General features: G+C 58.6%; 2 protein-coding genes across 5 annotated transcripts in view; both read right to left on the reverse strand.

The window, feature by feature from the left end:
- JRK (Jrk helix-turn-helix protein) overlaps positions 1-20,105 on the reverse strand; it is a 222,333-nt gene that overhangs the window by 156,816 nt on the left and 45,412 nt on the right. The window lies entirely within an intron of this gene.
- LY6H (lymphocyte antigen 6 family member H) lies at positions 2,376-6,246 on the reverse strand. Of its 4 annotated transcripts, none has more exons than XM_067017156.1 (4): positions 5,897-6,246; positions 5,307-5,434; positions 4,447-4,566; positions 2,376-4,135 (listed from the first exon to the last, which is right to left on the reverse strand). In XM_067017156.1, the coding sequence occupies exons 2-4, from the start codon at positions 5,371-5,373 to the stop codon at positions 3,900-3,902; spliced, it is 423 nt and encodes a 140-aa protein (XP_066873257.1). In that variant the 5' UTR covers positions 5,374-5,434; positions 5,897-6,246; the 3' UTR covers positions 2,376-3,899. The 4 variants fall into 4 exon arrangements, with proteins under 4 accessions (XP_066873257.1, XP_058898713.1, XP_066873255.1 ...); XM_059042730.2 differs by having other exon boundaries at positions 5,946-6,245; XM_067017154.1 differs by having other exon boundaries at positions 5,684-6,217.

The following is a 20,105-nucleotide window of genomic DNA, read 5'->3' on the forward strand; positions in this document are numbered from 1 at the left end:
AGGGGATCAAATCCCACTTACAACACCACAGAAGCTATAGATTACTTAGCAATAAATATACCAAGGAAGATACAAGAGCCACACGAAGAACATGATGAACTTGTATGGAGGGACCAAACAAATGGTGAGATCCATGGAGTTTCTGAGTGGGAAAACGTCCAACAGTGAAGACCTTCCTTCCCCAACTAGACAAGTGGGTTCTAAAATTCATCGGTAAGAAAAAGCTCTGAGAAGTGGCAAGAGTCTGTTAAAAAGAAGAGCGGGGCTTCCCTGGTGGCGCAGTGGTTGAGAATCCACCGGCCGCTGCAGGGGACACGGGTTCGATCCCTGGTCCCGGAGGATCCCACGGACCGCAGAGCAACTAAGCCCGTGCGCCACAGCTACTGAGCCTGTGTGCTGCAACTACTGAAGCCCGTGCGCCACAAGAAGAGACGCCACCGCAGTGAGAAGCCCGCGCACCGCAACGAAGAGCAGCCCACACTCACCGCAGCTAGAGAAAGCTAGAAACACACAGCAACAAAGACCCAACACAGCCAAAAATAAATAATTTTTTTTTAAGTTTAAAAAATTGAAAGAAGAGCAAGATGGGCTCTCATCTTATCAGCTGCTGCAACTTGGCTGGAGTCAAGCAGCTGGGTGAGGCCCAAAGCGGGGTGTCCCCAAGGGTGGCAGGCCTGAAACACACACACGTGTGGAAATGCCTCCTGTTATCAAGGTGGTGCTTAAGTCACCAGGGAAAGGCAGGTTGTTTAACAAATGGCATTGAGAAAAACTGGCCACGTGTTTGGAAGAGGTCCCTGCCTTCTGCAACATAATGAACTCCAGGTGGACTGGATACCTGAATGTGGTGGCCAAATCTGTAACAATACTAGAAGAAAATACAGAGACTGTTTTCCTCAGATAAGGGTGGAGGACGTTCTCCTAAGACCTGAAACCCAGAAACCATAAAAGAACAATTAGATTTGACCACATGAAACTCGAGAACATGCATATGTACAGTGACACACCAAAAACAAAGACGCAAGGAAATATTTGCAAAACATACGCCATGGGAGAGACTGTTTCCGTAACACACAAAGGGGTCTTGCAAATCATAAGGAAAGACAAACGCCACAATAGAAGGATGGGCTAAGGATGCCATTCGACAATCACAGAAGAAACACACGTGGCTGACAAACACTTGGGACATCTAACCTCATTAATCATTCTTAAGTAGCACTCAGAGTAAGATTCTATCGGCCAGACTGGCAAAAAGTCCTAAAGTGATGTCGATGGAGCTGGAGTGACTGCAACTTGACGTGGCCTTTTTTTTTTTCTTCCTAATTTATTTATTTTTGGCTGCATTGGGTCTTTGTTGCTGCGTGGACTTTCTCCAGCTGCGGCGAGCGGGGGCTACGCTTCGCTGCGGTGCGCAGGCTTTTTATGGCGGTGGCTTCTCTTGTTGCAGAGCACGGGCTCTAGGCGCGCAGGCGCGGTAGCTGTGGCGCACAGGTTTAGTTGCTCCACAGCATGTGGGATCTTCCCGGACCAGGGCTCGAACCCGCGTCCCCTGCATTGGCAGGCGGATTCTTAACCACTGCGCCACCGGGGAAGCCCAACATGGCCTTTTCTGAGCACCTATTTCGTTGTTAAGTCTACGTCCTCTCTGGCGCAGCTGCCCCTGTCTCAGAATCGATGTGACAAATAATTGCCTGACCCCATAACGATGTGAGGACTAGGGCGGTCACGGCAGTACTGCTGACGAAAACCACTGAAGGGACCCCCGCGCCCACTGACAAGGAGAAGCTGAATGAGTCCTGGTCCAAAAGATACTCAGCAGCTGACACTGAAAGGTCCGTCTAAACGTCCTGACCCAGGAAAGTGTCCTTGATGAATGGTTCAGAAAAGGAGGCCGCGGCACCCTGCTCTATCAGCGCTATGTGTGTGCCTAGGTGCCGAGCACGCCGCATGGACTGTGGGCTTCGATCCTTCTGCAACAGCTAGCGAAGGCCGGGGCATACACTCAGCTCCGGCTGCTTGGAAACGGGAGGTGAGGTGTCGAGGCCCGGTTATCTGAGCCATGCTGCCCTGCCCGGAAGCCCCTCCGCTCAACCCTAATCGTGTATCTCAAAAGACCTGGGAGAACTTCACGCCTTTTTGTGTTTTAAACACTTCCCTCAAATAACAGATTTAGCAAAGACTGGCGTAAAAGTTGGTTTGAACCCCATGCCCCTGGGGTGGCCCGTCCACATCCTCCCAGCACCTCCAGGCCTCCCATCGCTCCAGATCTCCCAGCTCCCGGCCTCCTCCGAATCCCGCAGGTTCTCTGCACGGGTCGTCCAGGTCACCCGCCAGCAGCGCCCGGTCCCCACGGTCCAAAAGCAGCAGACGCACACTGTGGATAGCACGCTTTACTGAGGTTTGGGCGGGGGTGGGGAGGGGTACATCGCAGAGCAGCAGAGCAAACTGAAAACAGAGTGGGAGGCGACCCTCCGACAAGACCCTTGGCCATTTCCACCAGCAGGAAGGTGACACCAGTCTCCAGCGACCCCACTCTCCCCGCTGGTTCACTCACCCAGGACCTCCAGACCCCTCTCCATCACTCCAGCAGAGGAGCCCGGGGAGGAAGGCCAAGGCCGGCTCCGAGAGGAACTATCGTTCATTCCAGGGAGTCCCGGACCCAGGAGTGACCTCGGGCTGGGTCAGCCACAGAGAGATGAAGAGCGACAGGCCGAGAAAGCCTGGAGTGGCCGCCGAGCGCCCCGTGGTGAGCCTAGACCACAAGACGAGCCACGTGGCCAGTGGGTGCGGAGGCTGGGCCGGACTCGGGGGTGCAGGGATTAACCGGGGGCCCTCTGCTGGAGCCGGAAGGGCCGGGAAAAGCAGCAGCCTCAGGCTGACCTCCGCGGTCAGCCCCCTCCCACGGAAAGCACCCAGTCCATCTGTGTCGTCCCGTCCCCTGGTCAGGGGACTGGCCTTCAGGACCCTACCCGTGGCGGCGCCCAGCTCAGGGTGGAGGCGGGGCCGTGCCTCCTTCTGGGTCCGGGCCCTCGAGGTCCGCGCCTGAGCCTGAAGGGGCCCCGACAGCTCTCAGGGCAGCCGATCGCCACCGAGCGGAGAGAGAGCACTGGAGACCTACACGCGGGCGTGTCCGTGTGCTCCCGTTCGCACGCACACGTGGACCCGTGTGGACCTGCCTGCGCTGGGGCACGCCGGTGCAGGGGCTGCTGTGACGCGAACGTGTCAGTGGGGGCGTGGGGGGCACCTGGGGGCACGAGCACGTGACGACGTGCGAGCGCGCTGTGGGTGCGGAGTGCGCCCTCTGCTGGCGTAGGTGTGAGTCGGGCACGGCCCGTCCCTGGTGTGTGCACACCCCGTTGCCGGGCCTCGCCCTCAGGCCCGCCCTGTGACTTCGCTCATCTCAACTCTCCCCGCCCCTCAGGCTGTTCCCAAACTTTACCAGGCCCACGGGCCCCTGGCAGCTCCACACCACAGCCCCCAGGGGACGAACGCTGCCCTCCCTGGCCCCGCCCCCTGCCCTTTCTCTGCCAGGAACCACCCCCCCCCACCACCACCACCAAAATCCCCACCCAGGCTCGGGCCCGGGTCTCTGGACTCAGGAGTGACTTTATTTCTCCGTGGAGGATGCCCTCACAGCCAGGCTGTCTGGCGGGGCCTGGCTCAGCCTGGCTTCCCCTCCGAGGCCCGGGGTCCCAGCCTCCTGCTGGACGCCTGATTCCTGGAGATGTCCTGCTGGCTGGGACTTGGAGCTGGTGGAGAGACAGGGAGGGGCGGGGGCCACAGACTGTGGAGCAGGCCAAGGCTGCCCCCAGCTTCAGCCAGGCCAGGCTGGGGAGGGGGCAGCCACAGGCTCAGGTCTGGCCGGATGAGTTCAGAAGCTCTGCGGGAGGGAGGGGACCTCAGGGCCCAGCCCAGAGGAGGGTGGGCCCCAGGCTGAGCAGGAGTCCCCCGGCCAGGGCCCAGGAGCTGCGCCCCGCCAGCGCCACCCCGTTGCACAAATCCTTCTCACAGCAGTCCACGTCTACTTTCAAGATCCCAGAGTTAATGAAGCCCATCAGATAGTCTGAAAAAAAGTGCCGCTTCACGAAGTCACAGGACGAGGCACACATCTTGTTCACAGAATGATCCTTCCTGCCTGGGGAGGAGCGAGAGGGGAGCCTGGGATTCGAGCCCCGCGGGCCCTTCTGCCCTGAGCCCAGGACCCAAGCCCGGGACCCTCCAGGTCAGTTCAGGACCCCAGAACAACAGAACTGAGGCTTCAAGCCACCCACGCTGTCCCCGGCTACACGGAAAGGGCCACAGAAGGGCCAGAGAGGGTCAGGCACCTGCTGACTGTCACACAGCAGGGCAGTGCCCTGCCCCCAGACCCGTGCTCTTGTCGGAGGCCAGAGGGACTCTGATGACACCGCCCACCCCTCCCCACACCCAGGCTGGAGCCTGACTTACTGCTGCTGGGATCTGTGATCCGGACACTGGCACACACCGTGTCTGACGGCTGGCACTGCTTCGGGGTGCAATGACTGGAGTTGGTGGTCAGTGTGCAGTCCTGGCACCACAGGCCATGAGCTGGGCAGGGCACAGAGAGGAGGATGACGAGAGGAACCGGGGTCCAAGCCAGGCAGCCCCCTGCATCCTCCCCACCTGCTTTGCTGCATGTCCTAGGAGAACCATGCAGCTGTAGGAGGCCGGGCACTCCTTGACCAGGAGCGACCAGGCCAAACTAGCACCCGGAGGACAGGCTGGGAGGACCTGTGTGCCTTTGGGCAGGGGGGGTGAGGGTGCCACCACTGGGACTCCGGAAGCCCCTAGGCACCCCGCCCCCAGGCCCCCCCCACATGCATGGTGCGTGCACACCTAGACACAAGTATCCCACCTATGGTGCCCTCCTGCACACTCCTACCCCCCTCACACACATCCCCCCAGAATCTAGTTGGTTCCAGTGAAGGAAGAACCAAACAGGACTTGACGGGAGGCCAGGTGGGGCTCTGAGAAGAGACGAAGCACAAGCAACCCGGCACTAAGGCAGGAGCATCCGTGCAGGACCAGCCGCTGGACCAGGGCCCCGAGGAGGAGCCATGCCCTCAGGAGCCAGGAGAGACCCGCGCGGCCGGAGCTGGGGCAGCGCCAGCAGGGGCCACACAGGCGGGGGCTGGGCTGGGGCCGCTGGCTTCGCGGGGGGGGGGGGGGCTGTGGGTCTCATGGGCATCGTCAGAGAATGGCCGTCCCACACCTGGTTCCCTCCGGAGCTGCCTCGCGCAGGCTCTCGGGCAACCTGGCCTACCCCCGCCAGCCGGCCCCAGACTCACCGGGGCCAGAGCACAGCAGAGCCGCCAGCAGCACCAGGCCGAGGCCCTTCACGGCTGCGGGCAACATGCTCCAGGCGGGCCTCAGGAAGGCGCGGGGGCTGCAGGCTGGGGTCGTCTGGGGCACAGGCCTGGCAGGGAGAAGCCTCGATCAGGAGCCCAAGTCCCGGCCCAGCTCGAAGGACCCTCCCCTTTTCTGGCATCCTAACGCAACCTCCTCCCCGGATTCCAGGCCCGGGGGGTCGTCCGGGAGCTCCCAAAGCCCCACCCCCAGCCCATCCCCCAGAGCCTCCACCATCACCGCATCCCCTCCGGGGAAAACAGGTCTGCCCTCTCCGGCAGGGGGACAGCTCGAAAGGCCCGCACCCCGCGCTCCGCACCTGTGGGTAGGGGGTGGGTCGGGAGGCGCGTCTTATCCCTGGGGAGCGATAGGTGCGTCCGGAGAGGAAGGGGCAGGACAAGATGCGAGTGGACAGTACCTGCCAATGGGGGGAAGGGCGAGCACCTCGCCCCCACCCCACCCGGGCGAGGGGACCGGGAACCCGGCGCCGAGCCTCCGCCCCTCGTCTCCCCGTGCGAGCCTCGGCTCTCACCGCGGATCTGAGCGGGGAGCGCGGGGCCTCAGGTCGGGGGCGCACTCACAGCCCTGGGGTGTCGCGACTCCGGGGCTCCGGGCAGCGCGAGCGACGCGGGGAGAGGTGCCCTTCGGTCTCCCTGTGGACGGGAACCCGGGTGCAGCCTTGTCTTTCGGGGGACGCAGCCGCAGACACGGACCCCGCGCGAGGGGCGGGGCGGAGCCGGGGCGGGGGCCGCGCGGGGTGGGGGGGAGCGGGGGAGGCTGGAGACTCTCGGACCGGGGCGTCTGGGGCTCGGGGCCAGCGCCGGGTCGCCGTCCCGGGCCGTCCTGGGCGCCCCTGGCCAGCCGGCGCCCCGCTCGCCGGCGCGCGCCCGCCCTCTCCGGCTCGGGCTCCCTCCACGCTCGCTCCCCTCCCCAGGCGTGGGCAGCAGCCCTTCCCCCTCTGCTTGGCCGAGATCCCCTTGGAATTTCTCGGAAGAAGAAGGTTTACTGCGAAAGGAAACGACATGGCACAAAGACGCAGAGAGGGAGGGAGGAGGGAGTAACGGGTGGCAGGTGCTAACACAGGGCCCTGTTCGCAGCGCCCGGGCCCTCCGCTCCCCAGCCCCGTCACGGTCTCGATGGTTCGAGGCTATTCTCCTCCCCGGAGCACCCGTGACGACCCCACCAGCACCCGCAGCCCCAGGGACTGCTGCCTTCAGCCACGCCCACACTCAGGAGGGCGAGTCCCCAATCCTGGTCTGGGCATTCAAGGCCCTCCGCTGCCTGCTCTGGCCAGTGTCTCAGCTTTGTCTCTCGTCTTCCGGTCCCACCAGGCGCTAGTCGTGCTGTGCCTTTGCACCTGCTGTCTCCTGCGCCTGGAATCAGTATCTGCTGGGCACTGGTCTCTGCCGGTGCTGAGTAAACGAAAGCTACCCTGCAAGCGCTGGGGTCCTTCCTTCAGTCCTGCCCTCATTCTTCTAACAAATATTTATGCAGACAGCCCGGGACCACCCACTGGTGTGTGGCTTCAGGTATGCTGCGTGCCTCCCCACCGCCCCCCGCCGCCCCGTGAGCCTCAGTTCCTTCGTCTGTAAAATGAGGGTGTTGCTAGTAACCACGTGAAAGTGTGCGAGGGCTACACGAGACCCACAGGAAGAGAGCTCACCGTGCACCTGGCCCAAGGCGCGTGCCAGCGACAGGGAAGGCAAGCAGGGGACAGCTGGGCAACTTGACGGGGGCTGCAGAGTGGGCTGGAGTTTGTCCTAAAAGCTCTGGGGCCAGGCAAGGCTTGAGGCCGGGCAGAGTCCAGAGCCAGTCATCCTTGTCAGAACTGACGCGTGCATTTCAGAGTTAACACACGGCCCTCCCCATGGGACTGGGGGCAGGGCAGATATCCCGGGTGCCCTGCCACAAGGCCAGCCTCCACCCCTTTTGGTCAGCTGGGTTCCGACTCCCCGTGCAGGTATAGGGTGGATGTGGGTGGCACTTGGGTGGCGGGGAGGGGGTACCTGCTGATCACAGCCAACTCACTCCTGGCCGAGGAATCTCTCTGCCAAAGTTCTGTCCAGATACTTGGAAGATCCCTGCCAGTCCTAAGGCAGGGCACCCCCCTCCCCAACTTCTGGGACAGGTGGTGTGTGAGGCAGGCTGTCAGAGCCCCCAGCGACCCCCTGGTATTCTAGTCCTGGTGCATCCCTTTTTTATTTTATTTTATTTTTTTGCCACTCCGCACGGCTTGTGGGATCTTAGTTCCCCGAGCAGGGATCAAACCTGGGCCCTTGGCAGTGAGAACGCAGAGTTTTAACCACCGGACCGCCAGGGAATCATCCCCTCTCCTTGGGCATGGCTGGACTCACGTGGAGTGGAAACGGCGCAGCACGGGTGACAGGATGTCACCTCTGAGGTTGGATTATTGAGGCCGCAGCTTCTGCTGCAGGCTCTGCCTCTTGCCCTCTCAGATTGCTCACCCCGGGGGAAGCCGGCTGCCGTGTCCCTGCAAAGAGGGACCAAGGCCTGCGGACAACCCCCCAAGGGAGCTGGAAGTGGACCCACACACACAGCCAGCTGAGCCCTCAGATGAGATCACAGCCCCGGCCGACAGCTTGACGGCAACCTCGTGAGAGGAGGCGAGCCCGAGGTCCCAGCACCGGGGTTCCTGACCCACAGACACTTCGAGAGCGTGAACGGTGTTGTTTTAAGCCCCTCAGTTTGGGGGTAATTTGTTATGCAACAGAAGATAGCAGGTGAGGAGGGACTGGATTGGGCATGACAGGGGCAGAAAGAGTAATGTCCGAGGAGGCTAGGGCCAACGCTGGGGAATGCAGGTCTGGGCCTGCTCCTCAGAGAGCAAAGACCCTGCTCTCCCCGTTGCCAGGGCGACAGAGATCCCTAACCCGATTTCTGAGCTACTCTGCCTTCCTCCCGATGCACGTGGGATGGTGTCACCCTATCAGGAGTTTTGCAGACAAGAATAACAGTCAGTCACGATTCGCAGGAGAGACGGCAGAGTGTGCTCAGGTACGGCCCCGGCCCTTTCAGTGTGGACAGCCCCCGCATGGCGCTGGCGGCCGCTGGCCCTGACCTCCCTCCCCCCACACTGACCCGGCCCAGATGCCCGGGTGCTGGCGAGGGGTGCCAGGATCTCACCCCGCCCGGAGGCCCTCTGACAAGTACCCGCAGCCCGGGGTGACTGTGTGGCCGTCTCATGCTCTCCTCAGCGTCGGGATGACCGGTGGCCGGCTCTCCCCGCTTCAGGTGGTCAGAACCACGGACAGCGTCAGAGGCGCGCGGTCTTCACGCACCGGCTGCCGCTGCGCCCCTGGAGCTCCGAAGCGCACAGAAGCAGGGGACTGGCCTGTGGGTCAGGCCCTGGCAGGAGAGGGGCAGGGTTCAGGTAACACCTGAGCTGTGCTGCAGGCTGTTCTGCCTTGTATTTTGGCCGGCGCCATCAGAATCCCTCCAAGCCGGCCAAGATTGTGGGTGCGGCTGTGGCCCCACCACCCTGCCTCACGGAGAGGACCCGTCTAGGGTTGACAGAGACATTCATTCACACAGCGAACGCCTCCTGAAGCGCCGCTGAACTCGAGGAGAGAGAAAGTCTCTGGGCTCCCAGGACCCCCAGAATAGCGGGGAGAAGCCAACAGGCTGAGTGCTGGGCGCTAAACGGTGGCCCCAGAAAAGGTGTCCACCTCCTAACCCCCGGAATCTGTGAAGGTGACCCTGTTTGGAGAAGGGGTCTCTGAGGGTGGGATTAAGTTAAGTATCTCGAGATGAGGCCGTCCTGGATTTGGAAAGCAGGGCCCATCTCCAGCGTCTGGTGTCCTTATAAGATAGAGGAGAGGGACAGACACAGAGAGAGGCCACGTGATGGACATCTGGGGGTGGGGCTGAAAGCTGGAACCCTTTAACCACAAAGCTGGTTCTCTGGCAACCAGCCCCCTCCTTAGGTGACCGAGGGGTTTTCCAAAAGTCACCTCATCAATATGATAAGAAACACCTTTAAGACTCTGGTCACTTAGGAAATTCCAAGAGTTGGGGAGCTTTGTGCCAGGACCAGGTGAAGGCCAATACGTCTCCTGTTATCAGTCACAATATCACAAGGCTCTACTGTTGTGAACATTTGGACACTTTTTTTTTTTTTTTTTTTTTGTGGTACGCGGGCCTCTCACTGCTGTGGCCTCCCCTGCTGCGGAGCACAGGCTCCGGACGCGCAGGCCCAGCGGTCATGGCTCACGGGCCCAGCCGCTCCGCGGCACGTGAGATCCCCCCGGACCGGGGCACGAACCCGCGTCCCCTGCACTGGCAGGCGGACTCCCAACCACTGCGCCACCAGGGAAGCCCTGGACACTTTTATAGTAAGATGTTTGCATTTTCCATAATGTGCACGTGGCGAGGGGCCGGACCCTGTCCCCATGTGGCTCAGTGGCCGCATGAGAATGATTTTTTAAATTCCTCAAATTTGTGCCACTAACAACATTTGTCTTCCTTTAAGTTAGTCCGGATCTAGGGGTCCCGAAAGGGGATGCTGGGACCAGTCACAGGGGGAAATGGGAGTTTGGGGATAGAAGGACCTGGGTTCAGGTCCCAGCTCTGCTGTAATACAGGTTTGGTTTGTTTTGCTTGTATATCTTTGTATTTTTAGAGGGTTTTTTTTTCTCCTTATTACAGAAGCAATCACTGTCGTCAGCGTAATACAGTTTTTACTGCACTGTCTTGACCAGGTTTTGAGGCCTTGGCTAGAGGCGGTCATTTCCCCTTCTTGAGCAGCCACTTAAGTGCACACCCAACCCCTTTCCTTAAAGCTCTCATACTCCAGGCCACTGTACACCCACCCTCACCGCCCCACGGCCGGGTACCAGGCAGTGAGGACCAGCCCAGTGCTCCGGCTGACCCCCACCACAGGCCACACACGCTGCCCCAGCCTGCAGAGCCCCGGCCCTGGGTGCAACCCCGTGTGGCCACACTATAAGTTACAGAGTTCTGCCTTTCTTTCTCCTGGTGTCATCCTGCTGGGTCCCGCTATCAAAAGAAATTTTGCGGGCTTCCCTGGTGGCGCAGTGGTTGAGAGTCCGCCTGCCGATGCAGGGGACACGGGTTCGTGCCCCGGTCTGGGAAGATCCCACGTGCCGCGGAGCGGCTGGGCCCGTGAGCCGTGGCCGCTGAGCCTGCGCGTCCGGAGCCTGTGCTCCGCAACGGGAGAGGCCACAACAGAGAGAGGCCCGCGTACCGCAAAAAAAAAAAAAAAAGAGAGAGAGAGAGATTTTGCATCTTATAAAACAGACATAGGAGGACCGGGATCTCAGCTGTGCTGCTCACCAGCTGTGTGACCTTGGGCAGTTCTCCGCTCCCCTTGGTTTTCCCATGTAAAGGTGGGGTCCCTGATGCGTGTGGTCAGCACGTGGGCTAAGTGAGAGCACGCAGGTAGAAAGCTTAGTAAAATGTCAGGCTTCATAGATGCTCAGTTGATTTCTCCCCGACACTTTGTCCGTATCTGCACCCCTAACCCAGCTGCGGAGGCCGCGCGTGACCGGCATCGTTCTGATCGGACAATGACCGTGAACGCCACGAGGCCCCATCGCTTCCCTCATGTCCCCCCACCCTTTTCCTGGACAGAATCCAAACTTTGCTCCGGTGTGCACCTTTCTGTGAAGGGGGCCTCTGCCCGGGGGTGAGTCCTTCCTAGTGTCAGCCCGGTGGGGTGAAACATCGGTTGGTAATTAGTTTAGTCAAAGGCTTAGAGAGCACTTCTGGCCAAAGAGGATGTCAGAAGGGAGGGTTTATGGAAAAGGTCCCTCACCCTAAAGGAGAAACTCGGCCGACCCTGCTCTCGGGAGGACAGAGTCGTTCGTGGAAGGTTCATGCTCCCACTGAAGACAAGAAAAGGCAGTAAATCACAGAAACCATTTTTTAAGACACTAGAAACCTGGAGAAGCAATAAGGGCAAGAGGGACTACAGATGGGAAATCTGTAGGCTGGACCCGAAAATTCACCACCACCACCCCCGCTGTCTTGGGGCAGCCGGAAGCCTGTGGATCTGGCTCTGGTCAAGGGAGAGGCCACTCCTAGGGGGAAAGGAAACAAGCAGAGCTTCTGGCAATTATGCAGGGCAGGAAGGACAAAACTGGAGAGTCGAGAGGCCTCTAATGTATGGTTGGTCTCATACAAATTTTAGAATCCGTTCATCAATTTCCACACCCAGAAAGTTAAAAACACAATGAAGCACCACTACACACACACCAGAAGGGCTAAAATTTTTTAAAACTGACAATACCAAGTGTTGGCAAGGTTGTGGAGCAACCGGAACCCTCTTGCAATACTGGAGGAAACGCTTTGGGAAAATGTTTGGCTGTACCGACTGAAGCTAATCATACCTATATTCCAGCTCTGGTACCTGCCCAATGGAAATGAGGGCTTATTTACACCAAAACATGTGTAAAGTATGTCCAGAGCGGTGTCCTTCATAAAAGCCCAAACTGGCCAAATGCCACCAGCCGTAGACTAGGCAACGGCCCTGGTATTTCTGTACAATGGAACACAGCACAGCAACAAAAATGAGAGTGGATGGGCTACCAGTACATACAGCCGTGTGGGGTGATTCACAGCACAAGGCTGGATAGGAGAAGTGGGACACAAAGTAGCTGATGCCGTTCATGCAGGGTTTAAAAAGAAACGATCTGTGATGAACTTCAGGGGATAGATTCTGGCAGGAGGGGCACAAGGGAGCCTTCTGGGTTTCTGGAATGCTTTGTATCTTGATGGGAGTGGTGGCTACATTGCATATATATGTATATATATTATGTATGTGCTACATATATGTTATATATATCTAATTTCATCAATCTGTACACTTAAAGTTTATATACTTAGCCGTATGTAAATTATATCACAATTCTTTTCATGAAGGAAACAAAAAGCCATATACAAGACTGTTCCTAGCAGTACTATTTGAAACAGTCAAAAACGGAAAATTATCCAAAGCTCATCCACTGTAGGGTAGATAAATAACTTGTGGTATATTCACGTGACACAATACTGTGTAGCACTTGAAAGAGGCAAATGATATCCAACCACAACAATACAGATGAATCTCAGAAGCCTACTTGAGTAAAGGAAGCCAGACAAGGAAGAGTATGATTCCAATTATATAAACAGGCGCTACTAATCCATGACATCAGACATCAGGATACTGCTCATCCTTGGGGGTGACTGAAGGGGACATGACAGGGCCTCCTGAGGTGCTCTTAGTGAACTGTTTTCTGATCTAGAGGCTGATTACATGGATATTTTCACTTTGTAAAAATTCATCAACATGAATTTGTGATTGGAGCATTTTTCTCTATGTTGGTTATAACTAAAAACAAACAAAATCATGGCATGAAAAATGGGTCCCCTTCTTCCCTGGGTTGTCATGCTTGTATGTGATGTCTGGAACTGCAGCAACCACCTTGTGAGCTTGAGGGGCATTATTCCAAAAACTGATGATTACAGAGTGAAGAGATGCAAAAACTCTTGTGCTGTTGAGTGATTGAATTCAAGAGTCATCCTGGGTTGGCAGAGGCCAGGTCTTAGTTGATTGAAGTCACGACAGCCAGCAAAGGTCAGCATCATCAGTTCTCTGGCTCCAGTTAGTCTGGTGGCTGATTGTTCGAGGGGGTTCGAACCCTGTAATATAGCTCAAGAATGTGCGTCAGGCTATTCTTTACCTTTGAAGCAGAACTGGGAGTCTTGGTGACTGATTTGTTGTCTCTGTTATGGTTAGGTTATTTCCCTGGCCTGGTCAAGGGCAAGCACTGTGGCCAGGCCTAGATCACAAAATAGCTTAGGCCTAAAATGGCTTCTCTTATTGATCTTGAGGGGCTGCAGGGGTGCAGTGGCTTGAAGTAGGATCTCAGTTTCCTGACTGGGGATCAAATCCAGGGCCATGACAGTGAGAGCGCTGAATCCTAGCACTAGACCAAAAGGGCTAGCGGGCTTAAAGCAGGGCCTAGCTTCTTGTCTTCTTTGAAGAAAGAATTCAGCAAAGAGACAGACGTAGCAAAGCAGGTAAAGTGTTTATTAGAAGCCAAGTACGTGTGAAGGAACAAACAAGTGTGATCAGAGAGAGAGTCATGTGCCAAAGGGGTAGTTTAAATCACTTATAAGGAGGCAGTGTTCCAGGTTCCCTCTAGCCAATCATCTTGCTGCGTCTTGCTTCGTGCCCATATTTGGTCTGAATCAGGGCCCTCTCTGATGTGCACACGCATCATTTAGCCAAGCTGGATTCTAGCACAAGGGTCTCTGGGAGGTTGGCAGGACATATTATGGGCTGGTGCCCCCTCCCTTCCCTGACCCCCGAGGAACTTTTCTGCACATGTGTGGTCTAGGACCTCTACTTGACCCCTAGATTGAGAAACATATGGCCTCCTTATCTTTTACACAAACAGGGCCCAGCTCCTTGCTGCTCTTGCCATTATCTTTACCTGAAGTGTCAACAGGAGACAAGCTCCAGCTGCTCAGCCTGGGGCCGCCACCTCCTGCCCCATTGCGGCCAGAAAGGTATACCTGGTTCTCTTCCTCCAGGGGTCCGACCCCCTAGCCTATCTGCCTACATTATGACCACCTTCTGACGGTGAGACGGGAATCAGGGCGGAAAGCCTGGAGATCGCAGGCAGAGTCAGAACCAGCTCCTGGGCTTCCCCAGGCAGGACACCTGTCTTTAGTCCTGGTGGTCCACAATGGTCAGCTGCTGTGAATATTGTGGTTTGTAATAAATATATATTTAGTCCTGGCACAGAGCTCCCCAAACCCTTCAAATTTCCTAAGTGATGAGAGTGATGACTGTGTCTTTTGTTATGTTAAGGAGATGACTTTTGAAAAGCCCTTCTGTCACCTAAGGGTGGGGCTGGTTGCCAGGGAAACCAACCCTGTGATTGGAGGGTTCAAACTTTCAGTCCCACCTCCACCTCCAGGGAGGGGAGAGGGGCTGGAGGTTGAGTCCATCGCCAATGGCCAAATGATTTAATCAATCTTGTCTATGTAATGAAGCCTCCATAAAAACCTAAAAGGATGGGGTTGGAGAGCTTCCACACTGGAGGAGATTTGAGGAGATGGGAGTACACAGGGAGACCCAGGAAGCTATGGGCCCTTCCTTATGCTTGCCCTATGCATCCTGTCGACTTAAAGAAAAACACACGACACGAGAGTTGTGAATTTAAGTTTTATTCGAAGAACTTGCTGAGGACTATAGCTCGGGAGACAGCCTCTCAGTAGCTCTGAGGGTACTGTTCCTATAATAAACCAGTGATGAAATAAAATTCATATTTTCCGGCAAGATGAGAAAAAGTTCAACGTAAAATTTTTCTTTGCCCTTTAGGGCCTCCTCCCCCACCTTTAGTGTGTGCTGTGCATCTGTATGAACCAGACCTCCTTAGGAGATAACCTTCCTTCTTAATTTTGTAAGGGGCCACGATGACCCATGACCCACTGCTCACTTTGTACATGTAGATCTGGATTGTGTAAACTGTCCATAATACATCATTTGATGTGTAACCTTTTGTCTCAAAAACGTGTATAACTGTGCTTTGACCTCTAACAGTCCTGGAAGAGTCCTCAGAGCTTTCTGAAAGACTGTCTCCTGGGGTATCATCCTCAGGTTGGCTCAAATTTTCCATTTCTCTCTTAGATCAACTATTGATTTGTTTTTTGGGTCAACACCAGTGATCCAGTAAGTAAAATATTCCCCTGAGTTCAGTGAGCCACTCTAGTAAATTAATCAAACCCACGGCAGGGGCCCTGGGAGCCCCCACTCTGTGGAGGCTCAGTCAGAAGCGTAGGTGACAACCGGGACGTGTGGCTGGCATCTGAAGCGTGAGGAGGTGCAGTCTTGTGGGCCTGAGCCCTTAACCTGTAGGATCTGATGCTACCCCGACAGGCGGAGTCAGAACTGAGCTGAATTGTAGGACAGCCAGCTGGTGTCTAGAAACTGCTTGAGAGTGTAGGGAAACCCACCCCACACACACATCTGAATTGGTGATCAGAACCTTTTATTTGGGGAGTGGACAGAGGAGACAGAAACACAGCCACTGAGAAGGGGGAAGGCATGTTGTTAGTTTGGGGCACAAGCTTCGGGGTCACCCACAGCCCACCCTCCCAACCCACAGGCCTCCTCCCTCAGCACAGCTGCCTGGACACCTCGTCCCAGCCTCAGGGAGCGCGCGGAGGGGCAGAGGTAGGAGTGTACCTGCACTGAGGCTGGGAGGGCCGCGGCAGTCTTGGGGCTTCCTGCGCTGAACCGTGTGCCCACAGAAAAGATGGTGGAGCCCTAAGCCCAGAATGGGACCTTATTTGGAAATAGAGTCTTTACAGATGTAATCAATTTAAAGTGAGGTCACGAGAGTGGGCCCTAATCCAGTGTGACTGGTGTCCTTATAAGGAGAAACTGAGACATACACGCACAGAGGGAGGGACACACAGGGACACAGGGAGAAGATGGCCATCTTCACGCCAGGGAGACAGGCCTCAGGAGGAACCAGCCCTGCCGAAGCCTTCATCTCAGACTTCCAGCCTCAGAACTGGGGGACAAGAAAGTTGTTGCTATCCGTCTGTGGTGCTGTTTCCGCAGCCCTGGGAGACTAAGAGGGGAAGAACCCTCCCCGTGACCCCTGTCTGCAGCCGGCAGGGCAGCAGGGCCTTCAAGACCTTGCCGGGAGGACAAATGTAGCTACCCTGGACTCCGACTGCAGACTCAGGGCCTCGGGCCCCCCTGGTCGCAGTGACCGGGCTGCGGTGGCCAGGCACCCACTCGGTCAGGGGCGTGAGCTGCACCGTCCCGTGTCTGGTGGAAGCGGTTCTGTGGGATCGGCCCCGACACTGACCCCAGCCTTGAGATGCTTGAGCTGCTGCGTGGAGACTGTGGCGGCCTACGGGTACACGAGGGTCAAAGAAGAACAGCAGTGATCCCGAGCGGTCACCTGGTACGGAGAGCCCACTGAAGGCGAGGCTGGGGCTGAGGAGGCAGCACCGCCACGAGGGGCGCGCGGAACCAAGGACCACGGACGTGGTGGCTGCTCTCCACGCACTGGGCGCTTGAAGAAGGAGAATGGCAAGTTCTAAGCCCCAAATCTCTGACTCACGATGCAGACTGAGAGCCAGAATCCCCTGCCCCATCCCCGCCCCACGGGATGCTGGAGCCACAGCCTCCCACTCGGCGAGCTCCTCAGGCAGTGGACAATGCCCTGCACCCCAGCTGCACTCCCTGCCTCGAGCCCCGCAAGCTCAGGGCCTGGGCCTGTCCGCCCATCCCTGAGTCTCAGATTCCTCATCCACACGGCCCCCCGCAACGGGCTCCCCCATCCCCTCCTCCCCACTCCCCCCAGGGGTCTCACCTCGCCCCTCTCCCACCACCCCCTTCCCCAGCAGGACTGCTGGCAAAAACCTTATACCTGAAGTTCTGCCACCACACCTGCCGGGCGTCCAGGTGGGACGTCCCGGGACGCGGGTCCCACCGTTCTCCCTGTGCGGGAGAAGGCGCTGAGGCCGGAAGGGCCCGTGCGACCCCTGAGGGCCCCGCCCACGGCCCGGGGAGGGGCGCCTGCTCGCCCGGGGCCGCAGCCCCGGTTTCTCGCGGGGGCGCGTCCCTGCCGCCAGGTTTGACTTAAGTGACGCCCCCCCCCGCCGCCAAGTGCAGGCCCCCGTCCCGAGCTCAGCCATCAGCATCTTTCCTTTCTTCCCGGCGTCCTAGGTCCAAGCTTGCGGGGCGGGCAGCGCGGGGCGGGCGCAGTGCAGACGTGAGGTCTTTGCACGGAGTGCCAAGCCCCCCCCCGTCCCCGCTCTTGCCACGCAGCCCCGCCTAGCCCGCGTAACCGCTCCCCGAGACAGGACACAAAGAGCTTCTTCATGCCTTTCTCCGGCTGCAGAGAATCCCTGCAAAATTACTTTCAGCGGTAACAGCTCAGCGCAGGGGAGGTGAGTCCCTACCGCCAGGAAATTAACGCCGTGCACACGTGCCCCTCGCCAGCGCATCTTCCCCAGGGGGCGCCAACACCGCGGCAGGGGTGGGCGGGGCCGGCGGTGGGCGGGGCCAGAGCAGCCTCAGCCCAAGTCTGGGTGCTCCGCCCTCGTGCCGGCGCGCAGGCCAGGGGTCCGCGGTGGTGTTAGAGCGCTCACTCGTGGGCGAGAGCGCAGCTCCTGGCACGTGGAGATGTCCCCACATCGCCGTCCGAGAGCTGCACAAGGAAGGAGATGGGAGGAAGTTTGGGTGGAGAATTAAGGAAAAGGGTGGCTTTTCGGGGACTTGTTTTTATTTTCTTGATGAGAGACGCTTGAGTGTTTACAGGCAGAAGGAGAGGAACCCGTCCAAAAATTAAACACAGAATCACCATGCAATCCAGCAATCCCACTTCTGGGCACAGACCCCGAGGAATTGGAAGCAAGGACTGGAAAAGACGTCTGCACACCCGTGTCCGCAGCGGCATTATTCGCAGTGCCTAAAACACGGTGGCGGCCCAGCAGTCCGGGGCAGATGGAGGATAAAACACAATGTGGTCTCTACGTACAACAGAATATTATTCGGCCTTGAAAAGGGGGAAAATTCTGACACGAGCTACAACATGGATGAACCTCGAGGACTTTACACAGGGGAGGGGGAGGGGGAATGAGAGTTTAATGGGGGCAGAGTTTCAGTTTTGCCGATGGATGGTGTTGATGGCTGCACGACAATGTGAATGTCCTCAATGCCGCCTCATAGAAGTGGGGGGCGCGGGTAAGCTGAGAGTGCAGGAGCAGGGGGTGCTGACAGGCACCGTGGGCTGAGGGGAGGGTACCACAGGCAGCCCCACAGCTGGCGCCAGACACCAGGGAGTCGTGGTGGGGCTTGGGGGGCAAAGGGAGGTCGGGGGCAGGTTGAACAAATGGAGGATGGGGGCCTGGAATCAACAGATGGCTCCTTACACCCTGACGCGTCTGCTCACGGGGTCCCGGGGCGCAGGGCAGTGGGCCCCCTGAGTCCACCCGGAACCTGCTCCCTCTGGCCCGCCCACCCGCACCTGCCTGTTTCTCAGTTACGGATTTCAGGAAAGAAAGAGGCTGTGCCTCATCACAGCCCCTGGGAGCTGCCCGCCTGGCCAGTCACTGGGGGGCCGTCAGAAGCAGAGAGAGAGCCCACGAGAGACCCCTCATGGCCCCCGCCCACCGGGGAAGTTGGTCTGGACTCTGATCTAAGAAGGAGGGCCCTCCCTCCGCTCCCAGAGGCGGAGACGGTTCGGTTCGCTGCAGAGAGGGTGGGAAGGAGCCCGGAACAGGGACGGGGGCAGGAAGGCCAGCGCATCTGCAGCCCACATCTGCCCTCAAAGGCCCCACTGGCCCGTGGCTGTGTGCTGCCAGGCAGGGCAGATGCCTTTCCCACACCCACAAGCACCAGACCTCCACCCCTCAGTCAGAAGCGTTGTCCATCCCTCCCCAGGTCTGGGTCCGGTTCACTGTGGTGACCCCAGAGGCCCAGAGTGCGGGTTCATAGCGCAGGCCGGGGCCACGCCGCTCCCCAGAGAGAGATCAGGGCTCATGCCCTGCCCCTACCACCTCCCCCTCTGCCAGGGCCAGACGGGGTGTGGACGGCCAGTGTGCCCTGTCCGCGGCCGGCACCAAGGTCTAAGGACAGAGCTGCGCTGCCGCCAGGAGGAACAAGGTGACCCACTCGGCCAGAGGGAGGCCAGGCCTGGCAGGGAGGGGACCGACACCAGCTGCGCCCATGGGCCGTTCACGGGGGCCAGCCCGACCGAGCAGGGCAGAGCAGGCAGGGTCTGCAGGCAGGATGCTGGATCGCCCAGGCTGCCCAAGAAGAGCACTGGTGGGCAAGGCTGAGGCAGAAAGCCCTGACGTAGAAGGGCAGAGGCTCTAAAGTGGGCCTCAGGTGCCCACAGGGCCACCTGCCCTCAACCCTGGCCCTTGGGGTCTGAGGGAGCCATGTCCCCACCCGGGGAGTGGCCCTTGTCACGGAAGCCTGGGGTGTCTGAGGCCAGAAGGTCTGGGCGGGGCCGGGGGGGGCCCACACTCACTCTGACCTGAGGGCTGGGGGCCTCGTGCCCTCCTGTGGGCCACCAGCCTTGGCCAGGCCTGGCCACGTGACTGTGTCTGCGTGAGCGGGACCAGCCCCCAGCCCCCTCGCTGGGATGCGGCGAGGGAGTGGGGCGGCTGTGGGGGAGGAGGGGTGAGGTGCAGCCTAGGGCAGGGGTGGGCGGGGAGCGGGGAGGGGCAGCCAGGGCGGAGCTGAACCTCTGCAGTAATTCCTTGCGGGTAAAGCAGCGATGGTGACACTAGCCAGCCCTAGAGTTGTTGAGGACAAGTAAAATGACATTGAATTTTACTTAGTGAATTAAATGTGCTAGTATCGTTTGCACCTCGGCCGAGGAGGAGCTGGGCCTGTCTCGGGGGACAGGCGGTGGGTGAAGACTCCCTGCTCCCTAACAGTTCTGGGAACCCCTGTGGAGCCCTTCCTGGGAGCAGCCCCTGTGACGCCAGATCAAAGCCCCTGCAGGAGGAGCCGGGTCTGCGGGACCAGCTGGGTGGGGTGGCGGTGGACACAGGCCTGGGGAATGAAGAGGGCAGGTCCAGGGCCGTGTGTGCCAGGCTGAGTGAGACCCTGGCTGGAGAGTGATTTTGGCCTCCGGGTGGGGAAGGGCTGGGGGCAGCTTCCCGCAGAAGCTGAGGATGGCCGGGCCGGCCCAGTGCCCGCTGGGAGGCGAGAGTGCACTGGTCCAGAGGAACGGGGA

Source organism: Kogia breviceps, chromosome 17 (assembly GCF_026419965.1).
Source record: "Kogia breviceps isolate mKogBre1 chromosome 17, mKogBre1 haplotype 1, whole genome shotgun sequence".
Lineage (NCBI taxonomy): Eukaryota > Metazoa > Chordata > Mammalia > Artiodactyla > Physeteridae > Kogia > Kogia breviceps.

Bases quoted from the DNA above. Each gene is read 5' to 3' on its own strand.
- LY6H (XM_067017156.1), bottom strand. From the start codon at position 5,373: ATGTTGCCCGCAGCCGTGAAGGGCCTCGGCCTGGTGCTGCTGGCGGCT. The intron at 4,567-5,306 runs GTGAGTCTGGGG...TGCCCTGCCCAG, and splicing joins TCTGCTGTGCTCTGGCCCCG to CTCATGGCCTGTGGTGCCAG. The intron at 4,136-4,446 runs GTAAGTCAGGCT...GCTCCTCCCCAG, and splicing joins GATCACAGATCCCAGCAGCA to GCAGGAAGGATCATTCTGTG.